The sequence below is a fragment of the Apus apus genome, chromosome 3 (genome assembly GCF_020740795.1).
Source record: "Apus apus isolate bApuApu2 chromosome 3, bApuApu2.pri.cur, whole genome shotgun sequence".
NCBI lineage: Eukaryota > Metazoa > Chordata > Aves > Apodiformes > Apodidae > Apus > Apus apus.
This window is the reverse complement of record NC_067284.1, coordinates 96624800-96650127: the sequence shown is the minus strand read 5'-3', so window position 1 is coordinate 96650127 and position 25328 is coordinate 96624800. Positions and strand designations below refer to the sequence as shown.

Sequence of the window (25328 nt, the reverse complement as noted above, 5' to 3'; positions counted from 1 at the left end):
TTTACAGAAGTGGGAAATCTATCCCCAGGGCTGGCCTTCAGAATTAACCAGCTTTGGCAGATCAGCCAGGAGTTGGGTGTTCCTACATCAGAGGACAGTGATGAAGAACAAAAGGGGAATGAGAGGTTAAGATCACAAAACAAAACAACCCAAAAGAACTAATTGCCTAAATACAGATAAAGATGTATTTCCCCACTCAGTCACAGCACAGGACTAAGCCTAAATGCCAGGCTCCTTTTTCTGCCACTGCTGAGATATCAGCTGTCCTTGCTGTTAGACAATGAAGTTCAGCCAAAAGTGACATAGAATTGATTAAACAGGCCAGTGTAGGCAACCATTCATACAAAAGGAAAATAAAATATCAGAAACAGACTTGAGGCTGCTGCCAGAGGGGCTGAAGAGACACGTGAGAGACGACAAAGCTCTGACAGCAACTGTGAAGGTTGGCACGTTCAATGTGGCACAGTGCAACACCTCCCTGGCCGTCAGCACGGCTGACACGTGTGGCCCAGCTGCCGTGCAGCACAAGAGGCATCCTCAATGGGCTATGCTTGCTCACAGCAAGGATGGGGGGAATTTGCAGAAAAAAAAGAAGAAAAACAAGTGCAAGCCACCTAGTGCTAGTCAAGACATTGCCCTAAAAGTTCAGTGGCAAAATTCAAGACCAAGAGAATGCAAAATTAGAGCAAAACAACTGAGTTGGCAGTACGTAGCAACAAGGCAGTACGTAGCAACAAGGCTCAGGGAAGAGGGAATGGACAAGCTGAGCTAAAGGGTTAGGCTGTCTCGAACTTAATGAGGGTCTCTAATTCACTTGGATACCTGAAACTGAAGCAGGAAGAGTTCAAAACGGGACTTAACAGTTAAACTTTGTTAAGAGTTTTTTTAACCAGACCATCTACATCGTTGTAACCGACACTACTCAAAAGGCACAGCACATTGCAATTCCAGCTGCAAAGAAAGCAGAGAAACAGGCTATGCAGGCCAGAGAGAGAAAGTAAGGTTTCAAAAGAAATTTTAAAAGAACAATTTGGGAGGATTTTTTTTTTGCCTTGCCCATGGCACACAGTCACACAGACAGTGGGATCTAGACAACAGATTGGTTTTTCGCTGCTGGCTGTTCCAGCTCACCCTCCCTTGCACCAACTCCGGTGTTTTTGTGACTCTGGGCTGAACTGCTTCTGTGTTAAGTCAGCAGAAAACTAAGCCAACAAAAAGGGCAATAGGTTTCTGCTAGGATGTCATGCAAAAACAGTTGAGCACAGGCTGAGAAAGGAGACAGGCTTAGCTGCTCTGGCAGTGCAGGCTCAGTCTGATTAGCTAGTGCATCCACAGTAGTTTTACTGGCACTTTAAAGCTCCAAATGAGGCTATATTATAATAAATATTTATTTCAGAAAAAACACCATCTTATTTGGCATTATCTCATCTTCCTCCTGTTGCACATATAACCGTTTGCCCAGCCACTGTTTGTGAGGGGAAGGAAGGGGATTTTGTTGTTGTTTTTTTCAATCAAGACCTTCTCTCCAGTTTAGTTTATCACATGGCTTTATAAACAGGTGTGCTGGCAAGTGAGGGGTTGCACAGGACTGGAAACCAGCAGCTGGAGGAAGGAGGCTGCTTAAGCCAAGACGGAAAACAAAAAAACTGTATTTGTGAAATTGTGGTGCAAATTCAGGCCACGCTATTCTGTTTAGTACTGTCTACAAACTTAGCAGGTCTGTAGAGGTTCTGTTCTAGAGACCTTTTAGAGGTCTTCTGTTCTAGAACAGGAGGTTCTGTTCTAAAATAACTATGGCTTAAGTAAAAAATAAAAACAAAAAATCAAATACTAGTAAAACAATAAATATTTAAAATAAAAGTATAAATAATAAATATATAAACTTTACACATATATCTTCATACCATCTACCAGTGGGTAAGCTAGCATACATACATTAAGATATTTATTCTATGATACAGAAAATGAATTTAATTTCAGACCCTGACACATTTTTTATATTCTTGCTTTGGGTGCAGCTGCACAAGGTTGAGAACCAATCTCATAGTTCATGGTCCCTAAAATGCCTCTGATCTTCATGCATTTCTACCACCTACCTTAAGCTATTTTCCAGCACCTCTTGGACTCTTCAATGAGCTTATGCAACTAACCAACATAGCAAAATATGAACTGCAGCTGCACAGACAACTATCTAATGAGTACGAGATCAAACGAGAGGAAAGGATGAACTGCCCAAAAACTGTGGTAGAGTAGAAATGTGGAACAGTGAAAATTTTTACTTTTAGCAAGAGTGAATAACTGTTTACAGAAGTGCAGCATAGCTGTCCTACATTCCTACTGTCAGAACTAACTCCAGGATCAGCTTTCCCTTGAAGTTTCAATAGCAGTACAGGATTCAGGGACCCACCACACCAAGCAGAGTGCAGTGGAGTTTCTTGCCAGCTGCTTTGCTGTGTGGCTTTCCAAGGCATTGGGCTCTCTGCCTGTATGGATGTGACCTCAGTATGGGCTGGTGCACACTTTGTAGCTGTCATTTTAGACTTCAGTTGTACAGGGTAGGATAGGACAATATTCAATAAACCAACAGGTGCTACAAGTAATCTTGGCCCAGAAACAATGCATTTTTTTTAAAACATAAAACTTATGGTAACTACAACCATTAGAACAATCATTTACACTTGAGTCTAAGTAGGCCACTCTGGGAACTATGGCTTTTAATAATCTAACAAGGATCTAAAAATCCTGCTGAAGTTCTTTGCTCAGCAGAGCAAAGGCAGTCTCTTTTTGAAGCTAGTTTCACAGGGATTTGTATTCTGTAAAATAAAATCTGAACAAGAGCTTTTAGCTGGCAACACACAAAGGTTTTCCTCTGTTGCAGCTCCACCACTTCGTTTCCCAACAGAGAAACTAGGCCAAAAAATGAACAAAGCAAAAAAGAGTGCTAAAGACAAACAGGTGGATAAGACCACAAAAAAAATAATGAACTCCAAGGATATGCTCTCAGTGCCTGAGGGAAGCATTGAATGGAGGGGAATTGAAATCCAAGGTAATACTTTTTGGACTCCAAAACCTGGATCAAAACTGAAGACTGCTGACAACCTTCTTCCATTCAGATGATACAAAACAGATTTCCCACCTGAAGAGATTCCTCACTGCAGAAACAAAGTCACTTCACCCAGCCTTTGAAAAATATTAGCTACCCTAAATGCTTTGCTCTTCATTCCACAATGCCATATGAAAAAACAAACGTGGCTTAAGGAAATACTGATTCTATTAAATAAATGCGTTTAGAATGCAAAATGTTCTTGCTTTGAATGGATGTTTGATTGTTAAAGGGAAATGAACAGACTTTTTAGCTGTACAACAGTAACACTGGAGAAAATAAACATTTCCTTGACATGATGACACATTTTATAAAAAGAAACACGAATACTCCACACATCCCCAACTACCTTGAAAACTTCATGTTTCACCACCCTTAACTGCAATGCTTTATTTTCTTACACAGGTGAGCACCTCTCTAGTTACTCCTACCTGAACATAAGAAGAGAGAATACTGAAACAAACTTTTCCCAAGAATGCTCTTGGGAACCAAGTATCACATGCACATCTCCAACAATCTTTGCAAATTTATTGAATCAGAAGGCCAGAGGTTAGCAAAAATGGCTCTAGGAACTAATGCTGTTAATAATACCCTAACCAGGATTTAAAAATAATTCTGTACAATTTGCTGCTCTCTTAAAAAATAAAAAAAAAAAGGCGGGTGGGGGGGTGGGGTGGGTGAAGAACATTTCTTCACATCAGAGATTTAGTTCTATAAACACAAACAAACAAAAATTAGAAAAAAGAAAACAAATAAATATTCTTTAAAAAGAAGAAAGCTCTCAAGACAATGGAATTCATTAAACAAGAATTTCTTTCTGTTCAAACTTTTTGTTGTTATTCAGAGAGTACCAAGATGACACATTTCTTTAGGCTTCTTTTCCAAAGTCAGTATGACTACAACAGGTTTCAATCCTTCATTTTTTAATTGGTATTACTTCATATTACTTTTTAAGATTTCTGTAAGAAGATAACCCTCTATCTTCTTGTTCAGTAGTTAATAACTTCATATAAGACACTTTTCTGTTCTCTATCTGTAAATATATAGGTTGATTAATATAATAAAAAGAAGCATACAGATTCTATAATAATGTAAATGACTCCCCCATACTTTCTGTGATCACAAGTGAATTTAAACAGAAACAGTACTTTCAAGCAATTTGGTTCTCTTTATGTAATTTACAGCAGTATGTAGGTATGACACAAGTAGAATCATGTGTGTTTCTCTGCTAGTCTAAGGGCACTAGCGTAAGAAACCTCGTGTTCCACATCACTGCACCTCTTCAAGACCATCATTCCACAGGTACTCAAAGTTCAACTTCAGGATTAACGTAAACCAACAAGGATGTTCAGGGGACAGAAGAGAATGGCTGCAGCAGTGCAAAGGCACTACTACTGCAATGTACCAACACCCATTTCATTTTATTAATTCTAAAGTTTAAACACACATAACAATTTTTATTAAAAAAACAGTTTACCATTCAGCCACAAGTTTATTTTGCCTGCGACCATGACAGTAAGCTCTACGTGTCTTTTGTTGCCTGTGCAGGCTGAATTCTTAATATAAAAAGAGTCTGCCCACCCACATGCTTTCATGGGAACATGAGGGCCTCATGGTAAGGTTTTACAACGCAGCTGGATCAACCTAATGGCTCACTGCCACCAAAATACGGCAGTCTTACTCTTTCTTCTGCCACTTTCCTTCTGCTGTTGCTTTGCACTGGTTCAGAGACATCTGACCCCTGATTTGGCTGAGTTTGCTGAATTGGCAGAGACATAATTCAGCAGGAATAAGGAATGGTTTCTGCTGTTTGTCAAGGGAGGTCAGATGACTACTAACACAAGGAACTACATGATGCTTCTTTCAATGCAAGACAGTCATTTAACTGGTTCAGCCATCTTGTGGAATCTCACACATGGCGACTGGAACACTTGAGACAAAGGGGAGGGTGAAAAGAGAAGTGCTTTGAGCTTTTTACTCATTTGCTTTAAGATTACTTGTGATTATTATTAATATTAGCATTAAATGAAGTAGTATTCTTACCTTTCATTGCTCTTTTATTCATTCAATTACATCACTGTTTGCCAACTCACCAACAAACCATAATACAATAAACAAAATAATTACTTACCTACAAATCCTTTCTCTCCAACTAATTTAAGGGCGATTTTATCTGCCAAAACAGAAGAATTTCCATGTGCAATGTTAGCAAAAGGTCCAGCATGAACAAACACTGGTGTTCCCTGAATGATTAAAAAAAAATACTGTTAAATTAATGGATAGGTAAGAATATATGCCAAAAATTCTCAGAAACTAATAAAAATTATATATAAATCAAAAGCATGTCTAACAATTAAGCACTCTTAGATAATTTGGGTGGGTCAGGTACATCTCAGGTGCTTGAGGCCCCAGTCACTGACAGGCCTAGGTGCCAGAACCTGCTTTGTTCATAGAAAGGTAACAGAGAGCAGGGTAACCTGTAGGTAATTTACTTAATTTCTCACCCAATCTTGTACTAATGTTTGATATTTCCAGTGCCCTAATGCTGTGGTGTGCTATTCTGGCACACGTTAAGTGCATCATTGCAGACAGTACATAAATAGAGCTCAACTCCTGCCCTACCCCATCCCTTACTGCTCCTGTTTTCCTTATTGACTGTCATTGCCATTCTTATGCAGGCAAAGTAGCTAGCAGAAGCAATGAGGGTCAAGGGTCAATGGCTAAGGAGCTGGAGAGGGAGAAGGGAAGTGACATGCTAGGGTGCAGTGGGGCTGCTGACACAAACTGGAAAGAGCATTCACTGTTGCTGGCTGAGCACCTAGAAACCTGGGTGCAGAGCCCAGCTCCCTTACAGTAGACACCATAGTAAAGCACAAGAAAAGCAACTCTGTAGCAGGAACTGATCTAAAACAGAAAAGGACAGGGAAATTTAAGCAAATTAACTAGGTATAGGGCAAATTATCAGATAACAAACAGTTCTCAGCTTCCCTGTTACATTTTTGGCATGCATCCCAAGGAAAAGAGAAATTAGAAAATTAGCAGGTACAGAAAGGGATTAGGATTAGGTGAGATACACTAACTGCTATCTGTTCTCCAAGTCAGAATACATAGACAGAAGGATGTCACTTCAGCTGGTTTACTATAAAATGCTTCAGCAAACAAATCCCCATTGTTCTGTTAACTCTTTAAAAAATGCCCAGCTGGTTAAAGAAAAGGTAAGCAGACAACTTCAGGTTGTCTCTATCAACCTTCTTCACACATTCTGTATTAGGAGCTACTGCCAACTGGAAACATTTCAGAGAAGCTACTGGGCAATCTTCCTCAATTTTTGACCAGAAACACCAACTAAGGACAACCATGTTCTGTGGATCAGTTGCAGGCCACATCCAAACAGCCTCACAAACCACAAATTGGAAACTACTGAACATGTGAAAAAGGCTGATTGTTCCACTCCCCACCAGTGTCTTAGGAAAACAACTTACATAGAAAAAAAATGTCCATGTTTTCCATAAATCACCAGAACTGGATTACAGTAACAAAATACTTGTTACTATAGATAACAGATTTTCCTGTTTCAGTAACGTTGCATATAAATCATATACAAAACATCAACAACAAGCATCTCTTCTTACTGATTCCTTTATAAGTAATTATACATAACAAATTGTTTTGTTCAGAGCAAACACAAGTAACTTTTTAGCCACTGGCAAATTAAACTTCAGGTTTTTTCTAATAAAATGAGGGTTTTTTTTAAGATTAAGAGTGGAAAAAGGAGAGCATGCATCCATACTGAGCAGGGGATATTCTCCAAAAAGTAGATTATTAAGCTACAACCCAGACAACTCTGTTTCAGACACACTAGAGAAGAAAGGGAAGAAAAAAAAAAAAAGTAAACAAACCAGAAACCATTTCCTGTAACAGGAGGAATTATGTAGATTATCATCATCATAACACTGATTTAATAGAGTTTGCTTAGGGCTAATTTTTTCTTGTTTTCTATCTGGTAATATAAATTAAGGTTTTACATATTTATAAAAACATTAACTTGAAACTCATACTCTTTAAAAGCTTTTTATAATATTTGGATATGAATACAATGGGAGGTGCTGCACAAAATTAAGCATTATCCCTATCTCAAGGAGCTTACAGCTTATACAGAATAAAATGCAAACCACTTCTAACAATCTAAATTTTACTTCCACTTTAATCCTGTATTTACCCTTCCAGCATTCAAATAAATAAGGCTGCAGTTTTCAGCTACTAGATTGAAATCCATGTGATTTATTCTGATACGTATTTAATTACTCTCTAAGTTTAATTTTACTCTTTCAAGCCCTTAATTTCTTCTGGCAAGCAATTACAGGGCTGCTGCCATTAGAGTTCAGTGCACACACAGGCAGATGCAACACACAGAAGCATAAACATGGCCAGTGAGAGGGCAGTCCAGCCCATACCATGACAGCCATGCAGAAAGGGGGCCAGAAAGGTCTTCCACAGCATTCCCTGTGCAATTGTGCTTCCAAGAGTTATTCCACACAACATGGATAGGAAGGAACTTTGGACTGCTGGATCTAACATCCAGAATGTTGGTAGCCAAGAGGCCCCCTGCCCCTAACTTGAAATCCAAACACACTGCTAAATCACTGGCATGGACAGATGCTCCCCTGGGGCTCTGAAATCCACCAGAAGAGAAGGGGAAGATATTCAAATGGCCTTTTTGCAAGAGCAGCTCTGGAAGAAAAATACAGTCTAGGTACTGAACTGGCAGAAACTCAGGAGCCTTGGGCACACTCTGGAACAGGGACAATGTCCTCTCGGGCAAGCTTCAGTAATTCTGTGTCAGCCCATCCTTATTACTCTGCAGAGTGCACTTATTTTTGTCACACTCTTAATAAACTATATGAAAAAACGAACAGTGTCACAGGGATGCTTTCTGCTGACTGTTTTCAGTACAGGAAATTTTATCATTCAAGTTTTAGTAAAAGAAAATAAATCAGGAGTGTCAATAAATATTTGAACTTCTCTGGCCGCTAGAAGGACATTTACAATATTCATTACCATCCTCCCCTCATCTTTACTGTGAGTGGCATTTTAAACATAACACGAGCTGTCCACCCCACCAGCAGCCAGCCTGCAACTACAAAGAGTTGTCCAAAAGAGCAGCTGCTCTGTTACACATAGTATAAATAAATGCTGTACATTAAGGGATCAGTTCACGAGGGAACAAATCTGTCATGACAAACACGGATAAACACTATGAAATAATTACATACATTTCAAGCAAAGTCATATCAATTCTACAGCATTGGATGGAAGTTCTGCTGAAGCCTACAGTTACTGTAGGTGCAGTGTCCAACTGCCATTCCTTCATGAAACACTATCAATCACTAATGTCTCGAGGCAGCATTTCTGGTGACAGAACAGCAGGGTTGTGACAGAAATCAACCCACCAAGAAACCACTTTATAAGCCAGCAAATTAAAATACACACATCAACTCACATATGAAAAAAGCACTGACACAAGCTGGCAGTTCAGTTCCACACAGAACTGGCATTCAGTCATTTTTGATTTATGAACTTCTACACCTCTTCTCCAGAGCAAGCAGATGCCCACATAAAGCTTGTGCAAGCCTATCGAGTAGGTCGTTCTCCCCCTTCATACGCCCTTAGACTCAGCTCCTGAGACTTCCACAGCTTAATACACTACCTGTATACAGGCTCTTTGCCAGATCACAGAGGAGTGCAGTTATCTCTGCAATGTCTCCTTTCAGCTGCTGCTAACCACAGACACTCACACTCACAAATCATACCAAATTAACCATCAGTATCAGCTGGAAAGCACCCAGATGGTTTCCTGCTCCACCTTCTCAGGCAGTTTTTTTGCCATTCCCCAATATCAAAGCAATCTGGAAGACCTGCTCTGGTGAACAGCTTCTAATATTCCCTGAGAATAGGAAGATGTCCCCATCTAAGCACAAAAGCAAAAGTGTAGTTATCCCTTTGAAATGCTGTAGAAAATGAGACCATTTTACCAACCAGGGTTCACACTAGTATCTTTTTATATTCTTCAACTTTTCACCATACAATACTTTTGATGGTCAAACTTTCATAATAGACACTACTTTTTCTCCAAACGCTTTTGTTTTCAAAGCAGCTTCATTATTTCCCCACTCTTCTTCCTCCCTCTCCCCCTGAATGCTGCTCATCAGTGAGCTTACTATTGAAAAGACAATACTAGACTGGCCAGTCACCAAGTGAGGTTGTACTAATTCTGTGTTCTTTGAGCTGCTAGAAAAAAAGGTCTGACCCTTTAAAGTTAAGTGCAGTGGCTGGAGAGAAGCAAGACAAGCAAAATATGGAATTCAAAAGCCAGAAAAGGGCAGACATCATAAGCCATACTCACCTCTAATGTCTGCATTAGTGTAGGCTTAATTGCATCTTTCATCAAAACTGCCAAAGCCCCTGTTACTCCCTAAAAAACAAGAGTCCATATTTTAAAGAAGTCAATTCTAAGGTGCAATACTTCTGAATTACTCTTAAGCTTACAGAGGTAAAACAGGGAAAACACCCTTACTCTATAAAGGAGAAAAATAAAGTGTGCTCACAAACCATAGTGGATAAGCAGTTAGTGTTGCCTAAAGTATTTATTTAGATGTTACCTCAAGACTTCTAACAAACTGTTACTTACAGTGCATGCCAGAAATAGTAGCAACTTTGCTCTGAATACACTTAAAACGCAGGAAGTAAACATTCTGCCTACTTCATGGAGAGAGCACAGAATTATTAAGTGATCAGCATGAGGATGTTCATGGCAACAAAATCCTAAGTGGAAGCAAAGGCCACTAAATCCTGATAAAGCAAGAAGGCAATAACTTGCTAAAACTGCCTAAAGAAATGACAGGTGTATTTCTTTCATGACAGAATTGATAGCATGAATCAATATCTAGTAACAACCAGAAAGGGTATTTTTCAAGAATCATACAAATATATATGTAATAGACACAGGAGTTGACTGGGAGTATATAATTAATACATCACAAGAATAAAAGTTAGAGGTGCCTTATTGTAATGACAAGATAACAAAAGGAGCTAAGTAAATTGCTACATTTTTGTTGTAAAAAATCTTACTCTTCCCTAAACATTTTGCTGGATATTAAGTATAAATTTCACACTGACTGAATTTAAAGTAAGAGTATCATGACATTTGTCTAAACTAAAATTCAATACCCATTTTAGAAAAAAATGGCTACAGAGCATGCACATCACTATCAGACTATATGTAGAGTACTACCTAGAAACCACAAGCAATTTATTCCTAAATTACTTTGATTTTGAGAAGAGTATGTGTTTTGTTTTGAAATAACTAGATTATGAATAGAAAAAAATGCAGTGGAGAACACAAAAAATTAATACATTCTTGTATGGCAAAGAAGCATTAAAACCAAATAAAAATACTAATTGTTGTAAAATGTTTAAAATCAAGTAGCCTAATGACAGACAGCTAAGACACAAAATTGCACTGTCATTACATAGTACAGTATTTTATACTAATTCAAGTTTCTCCTTTCTGAGCATTGTATGTAAGCATAGATTTCAGAGGAAAATGAAGCATAATATTTGGCCTTGGATAAAAAATGAATAGAAATCAAAATAGTAAAACTTCTTTTTACTACAGTGTTGCAAGTGTTTCCTTGGAGGAGAGTGAAGGAAAGAGACAGAAGGGAAAGATGTTTCTTTGCATTTGGTAAACCTCACACTGTCTACAAACCCCAGTAGACCCAAAAAGACATAATACGAGAAACCGATAGCAAAACAATATAGCTTTCCCTCTTCTGAATTAGCAAAAAATAGATTTCTGTTACTTAATATTTTAATTTTTGAAGACAGGATCAAAACACAAGAAAACACAAGCATGCCAGCTCTCTGTCAGAACGGGAGAGGCTCCATCACCTCTATAGAAGCAGTTTGGTGCTATTTTATACATATACCAAACTACTCTCATTTCAACCCAAAACTGATGGCCTAAATATAAGGAAAAGGAAAAATATGTTAAAAGAGAAAGGAAATCATAATTACACCCAAAGGCTTCTTTTTAGCAGCAGATTGTTTTAGTTGGTAAGATTATAAACTACTTGTTTTAGGTCAAGCACTTAAAAGTGCAAGACAAATCTCAACAATGTTTAACAAAGGTTCATTTCACTAGTAACCCATAAAATTTTCTGCTTCTAAAATAAAATGTAACTTCAGTATTTTATATATATATATTATTTTTCTTTTTAGGACCATGTAAAAATAACTGCCACTGCCATCACCTTTAATTTCTTGTATTTTAGCAATTTGTAAAAGGATTTCTAAAGTGGCCATGTTTCTTAGGCTATTAAATTTTAAATCTGTTCAATGTAACTACTTGTTTTATATAACTGTTTTGATTCACTTCCAAATCTGAAGCACTTATAGAATAGAATAGCAAATACCCAGTCCCAGCTTTAAGGATTTAAAATTAAATGGAACAAATTTAAATCCTAGGAATTTCTTCATGAAACCCCAGTTTTTAATCACACTAATTTATCAAAACAAATACATTATTTTTCCTGTTAATCATAGCATATAATTTAAAGTAATTAAAAAAAATTATCAAGAGTTGGCAATATGCTTATTGAATATATCTGCAAGCCTGATTTCTTTCCTGCTATATGATCAATTGAGCAGCTAGCTAGGACAGAATTTCTTAGATTAGATGCACAGTTTTTTCCTTCCACCCCCACCTGAAGGAAATTATGCTCGTCCACTAATGACAAATCAAATACTATAGGAAATTAAAACTATAATAGTTTGTTAAGTTGTCATCTGTCCCACAGAGAGCAGACCCATGTACACACACTAGTTAGGAGGCAATAGGCAACAGAAATATCTGAAGGGAAGGGTTGGTTGTTTTTACATTTTCTTCCTGCATCTCAGTTTTCCCATCATTATAGCATGTAAGTTATTAATCATTACGCTAAAAGAGAACAGCTGCTAATAATTTTCAGCACATGAACACTGAGATAGGGTACAATCTTACCATGTAAAAGGCAATTGTAAGAGCTATTCAACTTTCTGGAGGAAAAAAGCCAAACGGCAAACTTTACATCAGATCTTCCAGCTGGTCAAAGGCAAGGTTAACTACCTGAGCAGCCATGGATCAGCCCTAACGTTCTTCTTGGGAAACTTGCCTAACAACTGACAAGTGTTAACTCATGCCAACTGTAGCCCTATAATTAGGGGTTTCTGTCATCTGCTTCATGCTGGATGAGACCACCAGCTCATTCAAAGCAAGCATTCAAAAATTCATTGCTGACACAAGCTGTGTTGACTGGAAAGAAAGCTTTGGGGGATAAATAAAATAGAAAATTAATTCAGGACACATTTTCGGCCCATCCTGTCACCTTTGTATTCTGATGGCTCTTCACCAATCCGGTAAAAAAGGTGAAGTAAAAACCCCAAATACTTCCTATGCATTTTAAGTTTTTGTGAAATTTTATCCATATTAGATGCACATTCTGGACACAACTCATTGTACCTGAAGCTGAAAGCAAAGAGAAAAAAGGCAAAGACTCCAATTGGCACACATGATGTCTATCTGCCTTCTGTGGTTCTTAAAAAGATTTGGTGTGAACTACAGTTCTTAAAGGCTAAACAACCAATAAAGTTTTCATCTCTATCTGACATGACTGTTAGAACAAAGTTTTCATTCCTTCATATACCCAGTCCCCCAAGCAGCTAGCTAACAATTCTCACAGCTCAAAGTCATGGACCAGATTTTCAAAGCTATTTAAGGAATCAGATTCCCATTTCCAATTCACAGAGAGTAGATAAATATTTTATCAAAGCATTAGGGGCCTAGGCACTTACACACCAATTAAGAGTGTGAGCACAAACATCATTAGCTTTCCACTAATTCACTGTCAGAAGAAAGAAGTAGTGCTCCAAATCAAATGTATATGGACACCCAACTCTCCTGGGTTCCCTCCTGGAACTGATCCCACATACTTCTGAAAATCATGCTCCTTCCATCTATCCACCAGCCATTGAGGCAGGTGTGCTCCCTGGGACAGCAAGATCATAGAGCACAAAATTACACATGTGACACAGGAAAAGCAAACTTAGATGAAAAACAAAAATATTTTCAAAGTAACTTCCTGTGGAGCAGTCTCTGAAGTCTAGCAAGAGTGGAAATGCCAGCAATAGATGAAAAAGGTGATTGAGAGTAACTACTGTGAAATTAATAAGGGTTACGGAAAGGCAGAGAAAACCCCTGTACTTTTAACATCTCTTTATTTGAAACTATAGTCTCTAACAAAACGATAATATTTTTCTGCCATATCAGTTCTGTGAAAAATGAAACCTTAAACTGTAAGCTGAGAAGACCACTTGGGTTGAAAGTGAATTATGTACACAATGTTTCTGAAGAATCAGAGAACAAAACATATTCAGCTGGCAGATCATTTATAAAAGTAAATAAAAGCTATTTTTTTTGGTCCTGGAATTACTGAAATCTAACAGCATGGGACAAAAAGTAAGCTAAGAATAAGTCTTATTTAGAAAATTGTGCCATATTTATTTAATATTTTTCATAGCTGCTGAAATACTGATCTAGGGCATACAGACCCATTTCATTTAACATAAAGACATGGCATGTGTCCATCAAAATTCTACTACACTGTAAAAGCCAAAAAGCAATTCAATATTTAAGATACTGTACAATGAGCACCACATTTTGGCAAAGACTTCTGTATATTTCATTACAGAGGACAGATATTTAATCTTGTGGAAGAAGTCTTCTCAATTCATGAAATATTCAATTTATCTTCTTTCTATTACTCCTAGCCTGCCTCTGCATCTGGTTTATATCTGCCAATGTGTATTTTAGGTTTTACTATTGTATTCATATAAATATATTGCATATAAAGTAAAAATTCAGAGCAATTGTGCTGTTCTGAAGTATATTTTGTGTAGATCTGGAAACAAATCACAGAAAAAAATTAAGTGGTTTTGGTTCACATAGATTCCAATGAACTAAAGACAACTGTCAAATATTTAAATTTCCATGAATAAAATCCAAGTAATATATATAAAACATGAGCCCTGGATTTTTTTTTTTTAAAGTGATAGGTAGGACTGGCCACCACCCATTATTCAGGTTGTGTGGTACTTCCCCTGATAAAGCTGCTTTAAAATTTGATAAAACTATATGCAATTGCAGTTCTTTTGGCTAAAATATACCATGTCAAGGGGCTGTGATAGATTCAAGCTTTCAAACTTGATTTTATTTTGTGAAAGTGATTGAACTTCTCATGAAAAGTCAAAATGACTGAACTATTCTTGGATTAAAGTTATTCAGAAAGCATGTATATTGTTTTCCCTACATTCAGCTGTCTTGAGATCTTTCCTTTCTGAGCTACAAAGCTTTACCTCCTCTCTGACCCTGACTTGAAAGGATGAAAATTCAGGAGAATGGCTTCACATCGAACCTCTTCACACATCTGAAAGTTTGCTCAAGATAGAAACCTTGTGAAAACAAAAATTACAGTTCACAAATACTCCTTATCGAACACTTAGCCATGCCCCATCCTGCCCAGAAAGCTTTAGCTGCCTACAGCCCAGGGTGTAACAACTGGGATTCACCTGGCTGGAGAGGATCTGGGGGTCCTAGTGGACAACAAGGTCAACAAGCTCAAGATGGTGAACAGTGTGCTGCAGCAGCAAAGAAAGCCAGAAGGATGCTGGATTGCATCAAGAAGGGCATTTTCTTTTGTTGTGTAATATAGAAGACTTCTTTAAAGAAGAACCAGGAAAGCATGTTCAGCACTATCAAATGATTGAGACACTAAGCAGAGGAAGTTTGTTTAAAAAAAGGCCAAAGAGAAGTGAATTAGTAACAGACGTTACTTCCATTTTAGGGACATAGTGGGAAAACTTAAAAGTTCTTTGTGCACGGTTGATAATTTCAGCTCTAGCATTATATTTCCACCAAGCAACTACTGATAAAACAGACTATGGAAAAGCAACTGCTTTCGTTCATCAATCTGATTAGCATTAACTGGTTGAAGACAAGTTAAATATTTTGCAGTATTAATACACTGAAGTACCTTCATATGAAAGTAGCATCAAGATTAAAATAATGTATTTCAAATGTAGTTTTAATTCTCACATTGAATTACTTTGAAGTTTTTGCATGTGCACTAAAGGGTAACTCCTTTCACACTCCCCTCCATTTGGCAAAGAAAAAGTTATGCAACTGAATAATGAAACTTCAACAGCTAGAATATGAAATGCAGTCCTTCATGTCTCCTGCATAATTGGGAGTAGCTGATTTTCTTTGAATTCTAATGATGACGGTACTTAGAAATTTTGGGACCTTTATCTTAATTTCAATCTTAAATCCAGGCAAGTTAGATATTATGTTTTCATTTCCTTATTGTACTGGAACACATCAAGGCTGTGAGGGTATTCCTGGCTCATGAATTTGCTATCTTTGCTGACAAGGCAGGATGATGATTCCTTTCCTCATTCTAAATACACAGTAAGTTTGTGCAGATGTCTGCATAAAATGGACAAACAGGAAAAAACACACATAGTCTTTGTGATATGGGCAGTCATTGCAAGCAGGGTGGCATTAAAGCACAGTTTCCAGGTACATTACAGTTACTGTAAGAATATATTTAGATGACAAAAAAAAAGCCTAAGAGCAAAGCATTACCATACTTATTTTATTTAGGGTGTGCTGTCAATCTGTAATATATGAACTTAAATTGGCGATGAGGCTCCAGAATTCAAATAATTTAATGTTACAGTAAACTAGTGCCAATCACAGTGAACCTACTCCTGGCATACAACTGGATTGCAAGTGTTAACTGGTAACTTCTGGCTGCAGCAGAACCTGCCATACACAGACACATGTGAGCTTCCAACCACTGTTTACTGACTCACAACCTGCATATAAGGGCTAGAATTTGGTATAAAGGAGGAACATACTGACTTTTTCCAGAAGCTGAAATAGGGAATGAGAAAGCAACAACTAATGAAGGTAAGGAAGAAAAGTCTTAATGATGTGAAGAGATAACCCTTTCCTAAGGATCATCAGCAATCTATAAATTAAGAATAGCTAGCTGCCATTCTGATTTAGTGGTATAAGCATTCATGTGGTAGCTTTCATTGTAGCATCTGAGCACATTTTACAAATACAGTAGCAAATATTACAAGCCCTCTCAAACGGACACCTGTGCTTTGACTCTCTCCAGCACCAAACTTGATGCCTTAAGAATTGCAGAAAACTATCCAAGTAGGTTATGCAGACCAGACACTTCCGAACCAGATGTTACCAAAGAGTTGGAGAAATGAGTTCTACATCTTGTTCTCACTGCGAGCAAGTTTTGGCCCAGAAGTTGGTCTTTCTTCAATATCTGACTGTGCTGTTCAAAGCAAAATCCTTGGCAAACACATCAGAGGTTATTCACAGGTCTACAGCACATACCAAATCCTCTGCTGTTACAGGTTCTCCTTTCTTGTCATTAGCCACCACCATTTTCCCTAGCCTCTCCTTCATATCTTGCAGGCTGGTGGTAAGTGCCAGGATGGCCATAATTTCACTTGCAACAGCAATGTCAAACTGAGCCTGTAAAACAGAAATAAGAATCATGAACCAAATCAAAGGCAGGTCAAATACTCAGAGGGAATCACCAGGCATAGACTCAGGAAAGACACATTTCACACTGCAATTCAAACTACCTCTGAATTGTAATCCACAGCTTTTGAGATTAGTCAGACTAGAGTAACTTGAAACACTTTGTTTATATTCCTTCATTAATGTTCTCTGTTACACTTAATTTACTTGAGGACTAGTCTTGTAGAATGCCTAGCCCCTTGGCTCACATTATCCTTAGCAGAAGCTCTCTAAAGGATCAAGAATTTTTTCTCCAGCAAAAAAGAAAATCACCAGATGTGTTCTGAGCTTTACTGGCACAAACACAGCAGTGTGGGTTTGTTGGGGTTTTTTTGTTTTGTTTTGTTTTCTGTAATGTTCTCCAAAAGTTTTTTACTCTTGTTTCAAAAACATTCTTGTTACATTCGATCATTCTTTTTCTAAATAAATTCAAAATTTCAAGTCTGATTCTAGGTTTTGTGCTTGACCTATGATAATGTAAAATATATCTTTGTTCCTTTTTTTTTCTTTTTTTTTTTCTTTTTTTTTTTTAATGAATAAATGTACAAGTTTAAAAACCCCAAACAACCAGATGTGGCAACAGTTCTATTGCTCTTGTAGAAAAGCAATAGCATGATATTTCAGCACAACACAAACTGTGGTCCTTACTTTTCTTTAAGAGCTTGCAGTATACACTGGCAGTATTTGTACCAATTTACTATTAGTAAAGCCCAGGCCACTTGCTGTCAGAACATAAACACAGAAGAAAGGCAAAATCACGTATATATTCTGTGATTGGAATGCAATGTTGGAAGTGAACAAGTATAGCTTCTTAGTAATCTCTTCATGTCCAGCAATTTTAGTCTATACAAAAATTTAGTCATTGACATCCTACTGCTATCTATTTAAAAAATCCCTCAGGACTGTTTTTATGTCAGACCTCTACCAGATGTGTCCCATACTGACTAATACTAGAGGAATCTGTTCTAATTGAGGGCTTTGCTTGCTTTTAAGAAGCATTTCATAGAGAATTGTTCAACAGATACCTTATCATTCCTACTCATTTGCCTAGTGCTTTAACAGCATCTGCCTTTTTAAAAATCTATGTTCCTGCCTTTAGGTTCTGTCTTGACAGCTACAGCTCAGAGCAGCACTATTCAGGATGACTCTACGTTTCTGTATGTTTGTCAAAACTTCTGAAGGCACCCAAGCACTCTTCTGCATTTGGCACAGACAAGGAGAGATACATGCCACAGAATACAAAAAAAAACCAACACAACAACTAACCTGAGATTTTCAGCAGAGGAATTAAAATGAAATGCTGAATTTACAAAGCAGATATAAGCTGGGTACGTATCTATATATTCTACAGAATAGCTAGGTACATGATGAACACTGTTAGCATTCAATGACATGGATGCCACCATCTTTTCTGAAGCTCAGAATGTCCCTGGTAAGTCATTGCAGCATATGTAGGACAGAAAATAAGCTTGAGAAATCTATGCCAAACATGTATACTGGAATGCTATCCAACTTTATCAGGCTGTTTATCAGGAGATCAAAAAATAAAATTTTATTATTTTTGTTTGTATATAAACCCAAAGGTCAGCAAAACCAATCCCAGGTAGATGCTCTAAGAGTGACATAATATTTAATTGAAAAAACAGGCACAAAAGACTGAGGCAGCAGGTGCTATTTTAACTTTAATAACCTTTGTATACCTATGAAGTGCTGACAGAAGCCTTAGCTGTAAAGTCACAGTTCTCTATTGATGAAAGGATTCACTCACATGGATTCAATTGCAGGATCAAGGGCATCAGTCATGTAATACTCTTTAGAAACCACAGCATCCCTGTTCATTAAAATGGAGACTTTTGTGCCTGCTGTGTTCTGCCATTTTACACAGGTGTCATTGATTTTAAGAGTGCTAGAACATCGCTCCAAGTATTTATAAAATGCATCTGTTAACTATGAAGTCCTGTTTTCTCTGGATCTCTGGCTAGGCTCTGAGATGAGTTTTCCCAACTGTTCTCTGTTTCTCGAGTCACCAAGTCCATGTTAGAATGTTAACGGATATGCAATGGTCCAACACATCAACACTGAATACATCAAGGGTCATTTTACCCAAAACAGTAGAGGAGCAACATTTGACAGCCATATGTCAACTAATAAAACAAGCCATAATTTGACTCAGCAGCATAGTGACAGTGTGAAATGCTAGACAAAAAGGTTGGCAGAACTTGGCTCAAAGCTAATAATCACATTGGGTTACTAAAATAAATGTAAACTTAGGCAAACATCTCAAATGTTGAAGGAACTTGCACTACATATAAGATTTTGTAGCTCCAGCCAATTATCAGAGATTAATATTAACTAATACTGAGTTTTCTGTGAATTATAGACAGAAAAGTATCTACTCTATGTTCAAAACCAAAACAAGCAAGCATTTCTAGTGGAATGTATCCCTGCTCATGGCAGTGGGTTTGGAACTAGATGATCCTTAAGGTCCCTTCCAACCCCAAACATTGTATGATTTCTCTCTCAAGTTCTTTTTTTCAATTGACTGTTTTACCTGCTGAATTGAGCAAAAATATTAGCACTATTTTTTGGTCTGTTTATTTAGGCACAAAGCTTAGAAGAGGTCTGAATTTACAGAGAAAAATTAAAGACAGGATTTCCAAAATGAGCAAAAAGCCTTATCTCTACCACAATAGCTGTTTACTTCACCACAAAATAGTCAGAACCTTGTGAATTTCATGATCCAGAGTGTAAGATTACAATATCGCCAATGAATCAGGAACATCCCCATATCATCACAATGAGATTTTTCCATCTGGCATTGCTGTTTCACATTGCATTGTTTCAGAAATTGATTTACCCACAAGAAACCAGGAACACTTGTTCAGATAGTGTTGGAAAAATCTGGCTTTCAATTTATCAAGAATTTTTTAAATAAACTTCCAGAAGCTTTTACAGGGTAATGTAGGTTAGCTTTTTATACTGCTGAAAAGCACACACATGCTCTCTTTCTGAACTGTCCCTCTAAACTCACATATAAAAAATTAAGCATGTGACCAAAGCTGAGATGCACAGTAAGGAAATTAAAACTCTCACCAGTGGGACCAATAACACAACTCACCCTTCCCCCCAAATTTTTTAATGTTAAATTTAAATTACACTTAAAATACAGAAATACTATATAGTTTGATGAACTTTAAAAAAAGTAAGAAAAATCATACAAATTAACCTTATGAGAGCATAAGGGCACCTTTTATACTCATAGGATGACAATGGTGAAACAAACATATGCAATTTTTTCAAGTGCTTTCAACACGTGCAATATGCATTGGTTTCTGTTTCTGAAAGTTTGACTCCTTGCTCATTAACACAATCAGTTTCACTTCAGGAATACTGTACAACAGCACCAGATGTTAGCACTGCAATTCAAAGAAGTATGGTGAAAGAACTGCAAAGTGTCCAGAGTGAGATATATTAACTGCCTTTACATACCTGACGGACAAATCCTCTCTCTGTATTTGCCTGCCCAATTGTTATTTTGCGCAGGAATCTGTCATTTGTATCCACAACTGAAATAAAGGAATAGCAAAAGTTAAACATGTTAACAAGGATGCAGGGACTCAGGTGTTTTTCCAGGCATACCTGTAGTTATACATGTAAGTTTCAGCTACTTGAACAACGTAACCAGACAACCACACTCCCTCATGTCAGCATTAGCACTGACTTTGTTTCTTTCTTGTAGTTGATACCACTAGATGACAGGCTGATATAACACAAGCACAATGTCTTTGAACAGTATCTGAAGCTAAAAGACTCTTAATATTTTAACATATAAATTAGTATTTTACCTACATAAGAAAAAACCTTGTGGATAAAATGCATCTCAGACCTACCTCGAAACATTTGCTCCATCATTGATTTATTAAAGATTGATTTTAAGCCTGCATGATGTACGTGAATCTTGGTCTGCTTCTCTTTTAAAGGATGATTATGTTGTCAGATTGGTTCTTCCAGACAATTCAATTTCTTGCACATCACAGTAACTTAACTCCACATTCAGCTACACAGCATTCAAAGGAAGTTTTTTTTCAACTGCCAAGACCAACCATCTGCTATTCAACAGAACTTCCATTTTAGACAATTGTATTTCTAACTGGAAACACTTTTGGTATTGCAAGGGCATGTCCAAACTTGTAGAATTGTTAACTTCATTAATAATCATTGCAAGCCAAGTTCTCCAGTTCTGCACTGACAACACTCAACTTCAAATGTGCCTTTGTAGCAACCAAAAGGAAAGACTGAAAATAGTCAAAGAGCTCTCTCATCTGATAAGAACAGATCAGGATGTTTCTTAGGAAGAAACATGAGGAGAATATTTCTGTTTCTTAGAAAATGAGCCTGTACTTCAAGACCTCTCCTTCCCAGAAATGGCAGACCCTACAACATGCAAAAATGATAGGCTCCCTCTTTCTTACAGGCTCTTCAACCCAACAAATGTTTCAATTTGCACCAGTCCTAAAATAAAGGGTGGAAGGTACTCTTGATCAGTTCAGCTTGTAGCTTGGAAATCAAGTCATTCTTCTGGTAGATGTAGAACTGAGCCCTCTTCATCTAAAGGTAGAGAATCAAGGAACCTTCAGAGTTGTCTGTACTGGAGGTCAGTGAAATCACCTCCTATTATTTTTCCTGCTGCTTTTAGAAATAAACAAATTTGTCTGTACAGAAAAGGATGACAAAATTATCCAAGAACAAGAGGGACTGCAATTCAATCCTAAAAAAACCCAGATTAGGGTTGTGAGTGAGCTGGGAGGAAAGCAGGATTTAAACCCAGTTCCCTTTCTTGACAATTTCTCAGGGGGCTGTTGTAAATACCATACATGCCTTCTTCCCACTACATGGTACTTAGGTCCCTAATTTCCTCAGGAATTCCATTTAAGGGATGGTGCAACACAGATTTGGCTAACTCAGTTTGGTTTCTATTTATATACAGTCATACTCTAAAATACAACAGTACTGGCAGAAACTGCAGAACAGAAGCCTTGTGGCAGTAGTTACCTGGAAGCAGTAGCCTTGTACCAAGCTGTGGTACCATCTGCCACTGGGAAGCCACACAGCAAGCTAATCTCTCAAACACAAACTTAGCCCTTTTTCTTTTGGGAAACTTAGCCTTACAAGCAACCTTAAGCAGATTTAAATGTCTTTCCTGTCTACCGTGGTACTGCTGAGAGCAGGAACTTGCCTTCCCAGTAGCCTGGACACCCTGCTTTTTATCTGGCTGCTTTTTCATCTGGTCTTTTCTAGTGAAATCATGTAACCTAAACACCCTTACCATGAAGTTGTAACTACCACTACCGCTCCTTCTGGGCACTGGGATACACTGGCTTTCTCCCCATGGTCAGAATTTGTTCTCCAGGAAGATTCCAATAGGTGCACTTAGAAGTAGTAAAATAAGAAATAATTGGTTTTGCTAGAAAAGCACTTTTTCCTTCTACAAATTTTCCCTCTTCCTCACTCAAAGAAAATGTTTCAGGAAAGTTAAGGTTCAACCAAGTGTTAGGTTTAATATATCTACTTCCTTATCCTCTAGAGATATAAACAGGATCTGAACAGCGGGGGAAGGGTAAGTAGGGGAAAGCTTTCTTTCTTTTCAGTATGTTGTACCTGTTCAAGTTAGTATAAGATGACAGTGAACTTTAAGCTTGTGACACTTCAAATGAAGCAGGTCCTGACTAAAATTAAGAAGACAATTTTATAGCTTTCTCTCTGCCCTACAAATTACCTAGTATATAACAACCTCCACAGACATAGGGATTGCAGAAACAGTCCCAAAAGTAACATTTTCCAAGTTATCCAGAACACTGTTAAAAACAATTTATTTTTTTTCTGAAATGTGTAAGATATATACATCATAGAGTTGTGTGGAACACAAGTTTCACTAACATTGTTTGAGATTAATTAAATAACTCACTTAAGGTTAACAGCTGTTGAGAAATGTTGCCTCCTCCCAAACCCAAGATGAGTCACATTACACTAAATATTTGTATTACTCCTTCATCCTAATACAGGTCTCTTCCAGACACACTGTGTGACTAATAAAAAACATCTTATGCCACATCCCCCAGTATTATCTTGAGAAAAAAAAACCAAGTCTGAGATGACATCCACACAAAGGGCACAGTAAGCATGCCAAGACTCTCAACAGGTTCACTTATTCCACTGGGTATCACAGTACATTCCATTTAACAATGATTTTGAACTAATAACCAAACTCAGTGTTTAAGAACTTGGAAAGAAAATAAAATCCAATGGAACACAGTGCAAAACTTCATGCAAAGTTTACTTCCTTAAAAAAGAAAAAGAGAGATACAGAAGTTGAGCTAAACACTGAAATTTAACCCAGAACTAGAACGCAGAGGGGTGTTGTCTAAGGGTGTGAGAGTGGATCTTGGTTTGCTTGGCATAGTTCAAATTGTACCACATCTTTCACCTCTTCCTAACAAAGAAAACAATCCAAGATACTTTAAAAGTAGGAAAAACAGATAATTCCTGAGGCCCGTTTAGTATCTGAGCTACCCAGGCTGCTGAGCTGGGGAGGATGAGAGACCAAAATCAAGCAAAGTACAAATAATTAAAAACGATAATAGACAGAGTTAAGAAAAGAATGGATCAGGTTTTTAAATGCACAGAAAAGCCACTTTCATATGTTTTAAGATATATTACCTAATGTGAGAAAGACACTGAATGCACTTAAATTGTCAGAGCAACCTATCTTTCAGAATATCAGCAAAGTTAATTGAGTTACTGCAGATATTTGAACAAGTTTAGAGCAACATATTGCACCCAAATTTGTTATATGCCACATCCCCCACTTGCAAATGGGTTGTTCTTAAGAGTCAGAGAGCAGAAACAGCTCTGATTCAGGTATAATTATGCAAATTAGGAAATAAGTTATGATTAAATCCAAGCTGAAGCTGGGCTTTTTGACCACATACCTCTTCGCCATGTTATGGTAGATGGGTCAATATCAAGGCGCACAAATTTGCTGATCTCCTCTTCTGTTAAAGTCCCAGGATCAGTCTTGTTTATTCCCAGCCTCTATACAAACACAAGTTAAAGAAATTCAATTAAGTGGCTTTTTTTTTTGCTTCAGAAGGTACAGTTGCTCTGGCTTGTCACCCTCACTTTCAGCAAGCATTTTGGAAAGAAGTATGTCAGGATCAAAAGTATTAAAAAAAAAAAAAAGCACAGAGGAAACCACTTGTAACTAAAACAGGGGCAAATGTAGATAGAGAAATGAAACAAAAAGGAGAAATACTCATAGACCATGAAGTGAGCAATCACTTCCTTACAAAGAAGAGACTCCTAATTTAAGCCAAAGAGAAAATTCAACATTATCAGTTACTGGTAAAAATAGAAGTAATTGCTTGCTCTAGTTTGTGGAAATCTTTGAAAGACCCACACCATTCTTAATCCTAAACCCTTATCTCAGAAGCTGTCCTTAAGGTTCATACTCAAGGGGTTCATATTCTCCTTCTCCAATGCTACTGTATTGCTCTAGTTATTAACCAGAATGGCAGCCTCAAATCCAGATATGTTATTCAAACATGAATTGCATTGGAAACTCCTCTGGAAACATTCAGGAAGGAAGATGGGATGTGAAAACATACTATGTATACCGACATACTTCAACCCCTTGAAGGAAGAACATCGTCAAGCAGACATCAATAAAACCTTAGAAATATCTGCTGTAATAAACTTTCAAAACCAGAAAATACTCTAAAATCAAAGAATGTGAGCTTTCAAATGTGACTTTACCATAATAGAGAAAGAATTTTAAAAGCAGTAACTCGAATATTTTATTAGGAAAGACTCAGCATTTTAAAACACTATTGGCTTATTTCAGGACAAAAGAATAGCAAAAATGTTCATTATGAAAATACTATCAAACTTAATTTATTCTACTTCAAGGAGAATGCTTTTAGAAAAAGTCTGGACTTCAAAAATTCATGAGGGGGGTTTATACAAACTCGGTCCCATACATCAAATTATTTAAAATAAGTTGTGTAAGAGAGGATGCTTCATGAAGAAGTACTACAATTGAGCAGAGACTACATTAACAACTTACTCTCAGACGCGCAAGCTGAATAGCAGAAAATCCTCTCAAGCCATTAACTACTGGAACCAGTCTATTATACAAGGCCTAGAAAAAACATATGAGAAGTTAATTAAAGGAAAAGTTACATTAAAATCTAATGTTTTATTTTATTTAGACCAACTTCAGTGAGAATTTCCTAGCCACCTAAGTTGTGGACTTCTGGTTACCATTTCAAAAACAATTCTGAGAAGACATTAGGCTTCTGAGCAATGCCTATGATGATTTTAAAGTCTAAATCCAATTACCAAAATTACTGTGCTTCTATGTTTCACCAAAAAAATGCCTTTTCGAAATTATTCAAACCGTAACTCTCATTTGCAAACTAGCCTAACTGCATTTTTGTGTCCTACCAAATAAAGGGGCTATGACAA

General features: G+C 37.3%; 1 protein-coding gene across 4 annotated transcripts in view; it reads right to left on the bottom strand.

Moving 5' to 3' along the window:
- Positions 1-25328, bottom strand: part of MTHFD1L (methylenetetrahydrofolate dehydrogenase (NADP+ dependent) 1 like) — a 151642-nt gene that overhangs the window by 84226 nt on the left and 42088 nt on the right. For all 4 annotated transcript variants that reach the window (XM_051614964.1, XM_051614967.1, XM_051614965.1 and 1 more), the window contains 6 exons: positions 24928-25002; positions 23795-23897; positions 20295-20371; positions 16617-16757; positions 9507-9575; positions 5235-5346 (listed from right to left, as the gene is read on the bottom strand). In XM_051614964.1, coding sequence (XP_051470924.1) covers positions 5235-5346; positions 9507-9575; positions 16617-16757; positions 20295-20371; positions 23795-23897; positions 24928-25002 — 577 coding nt within the window. The remainder of the gene's footprint in view (positions 1-5234; positions 5347-9506; positions 9576-16616; positions 16758-20294; positions 20372-23794; positions 23898-24927; positions 25003-25328) is intronic.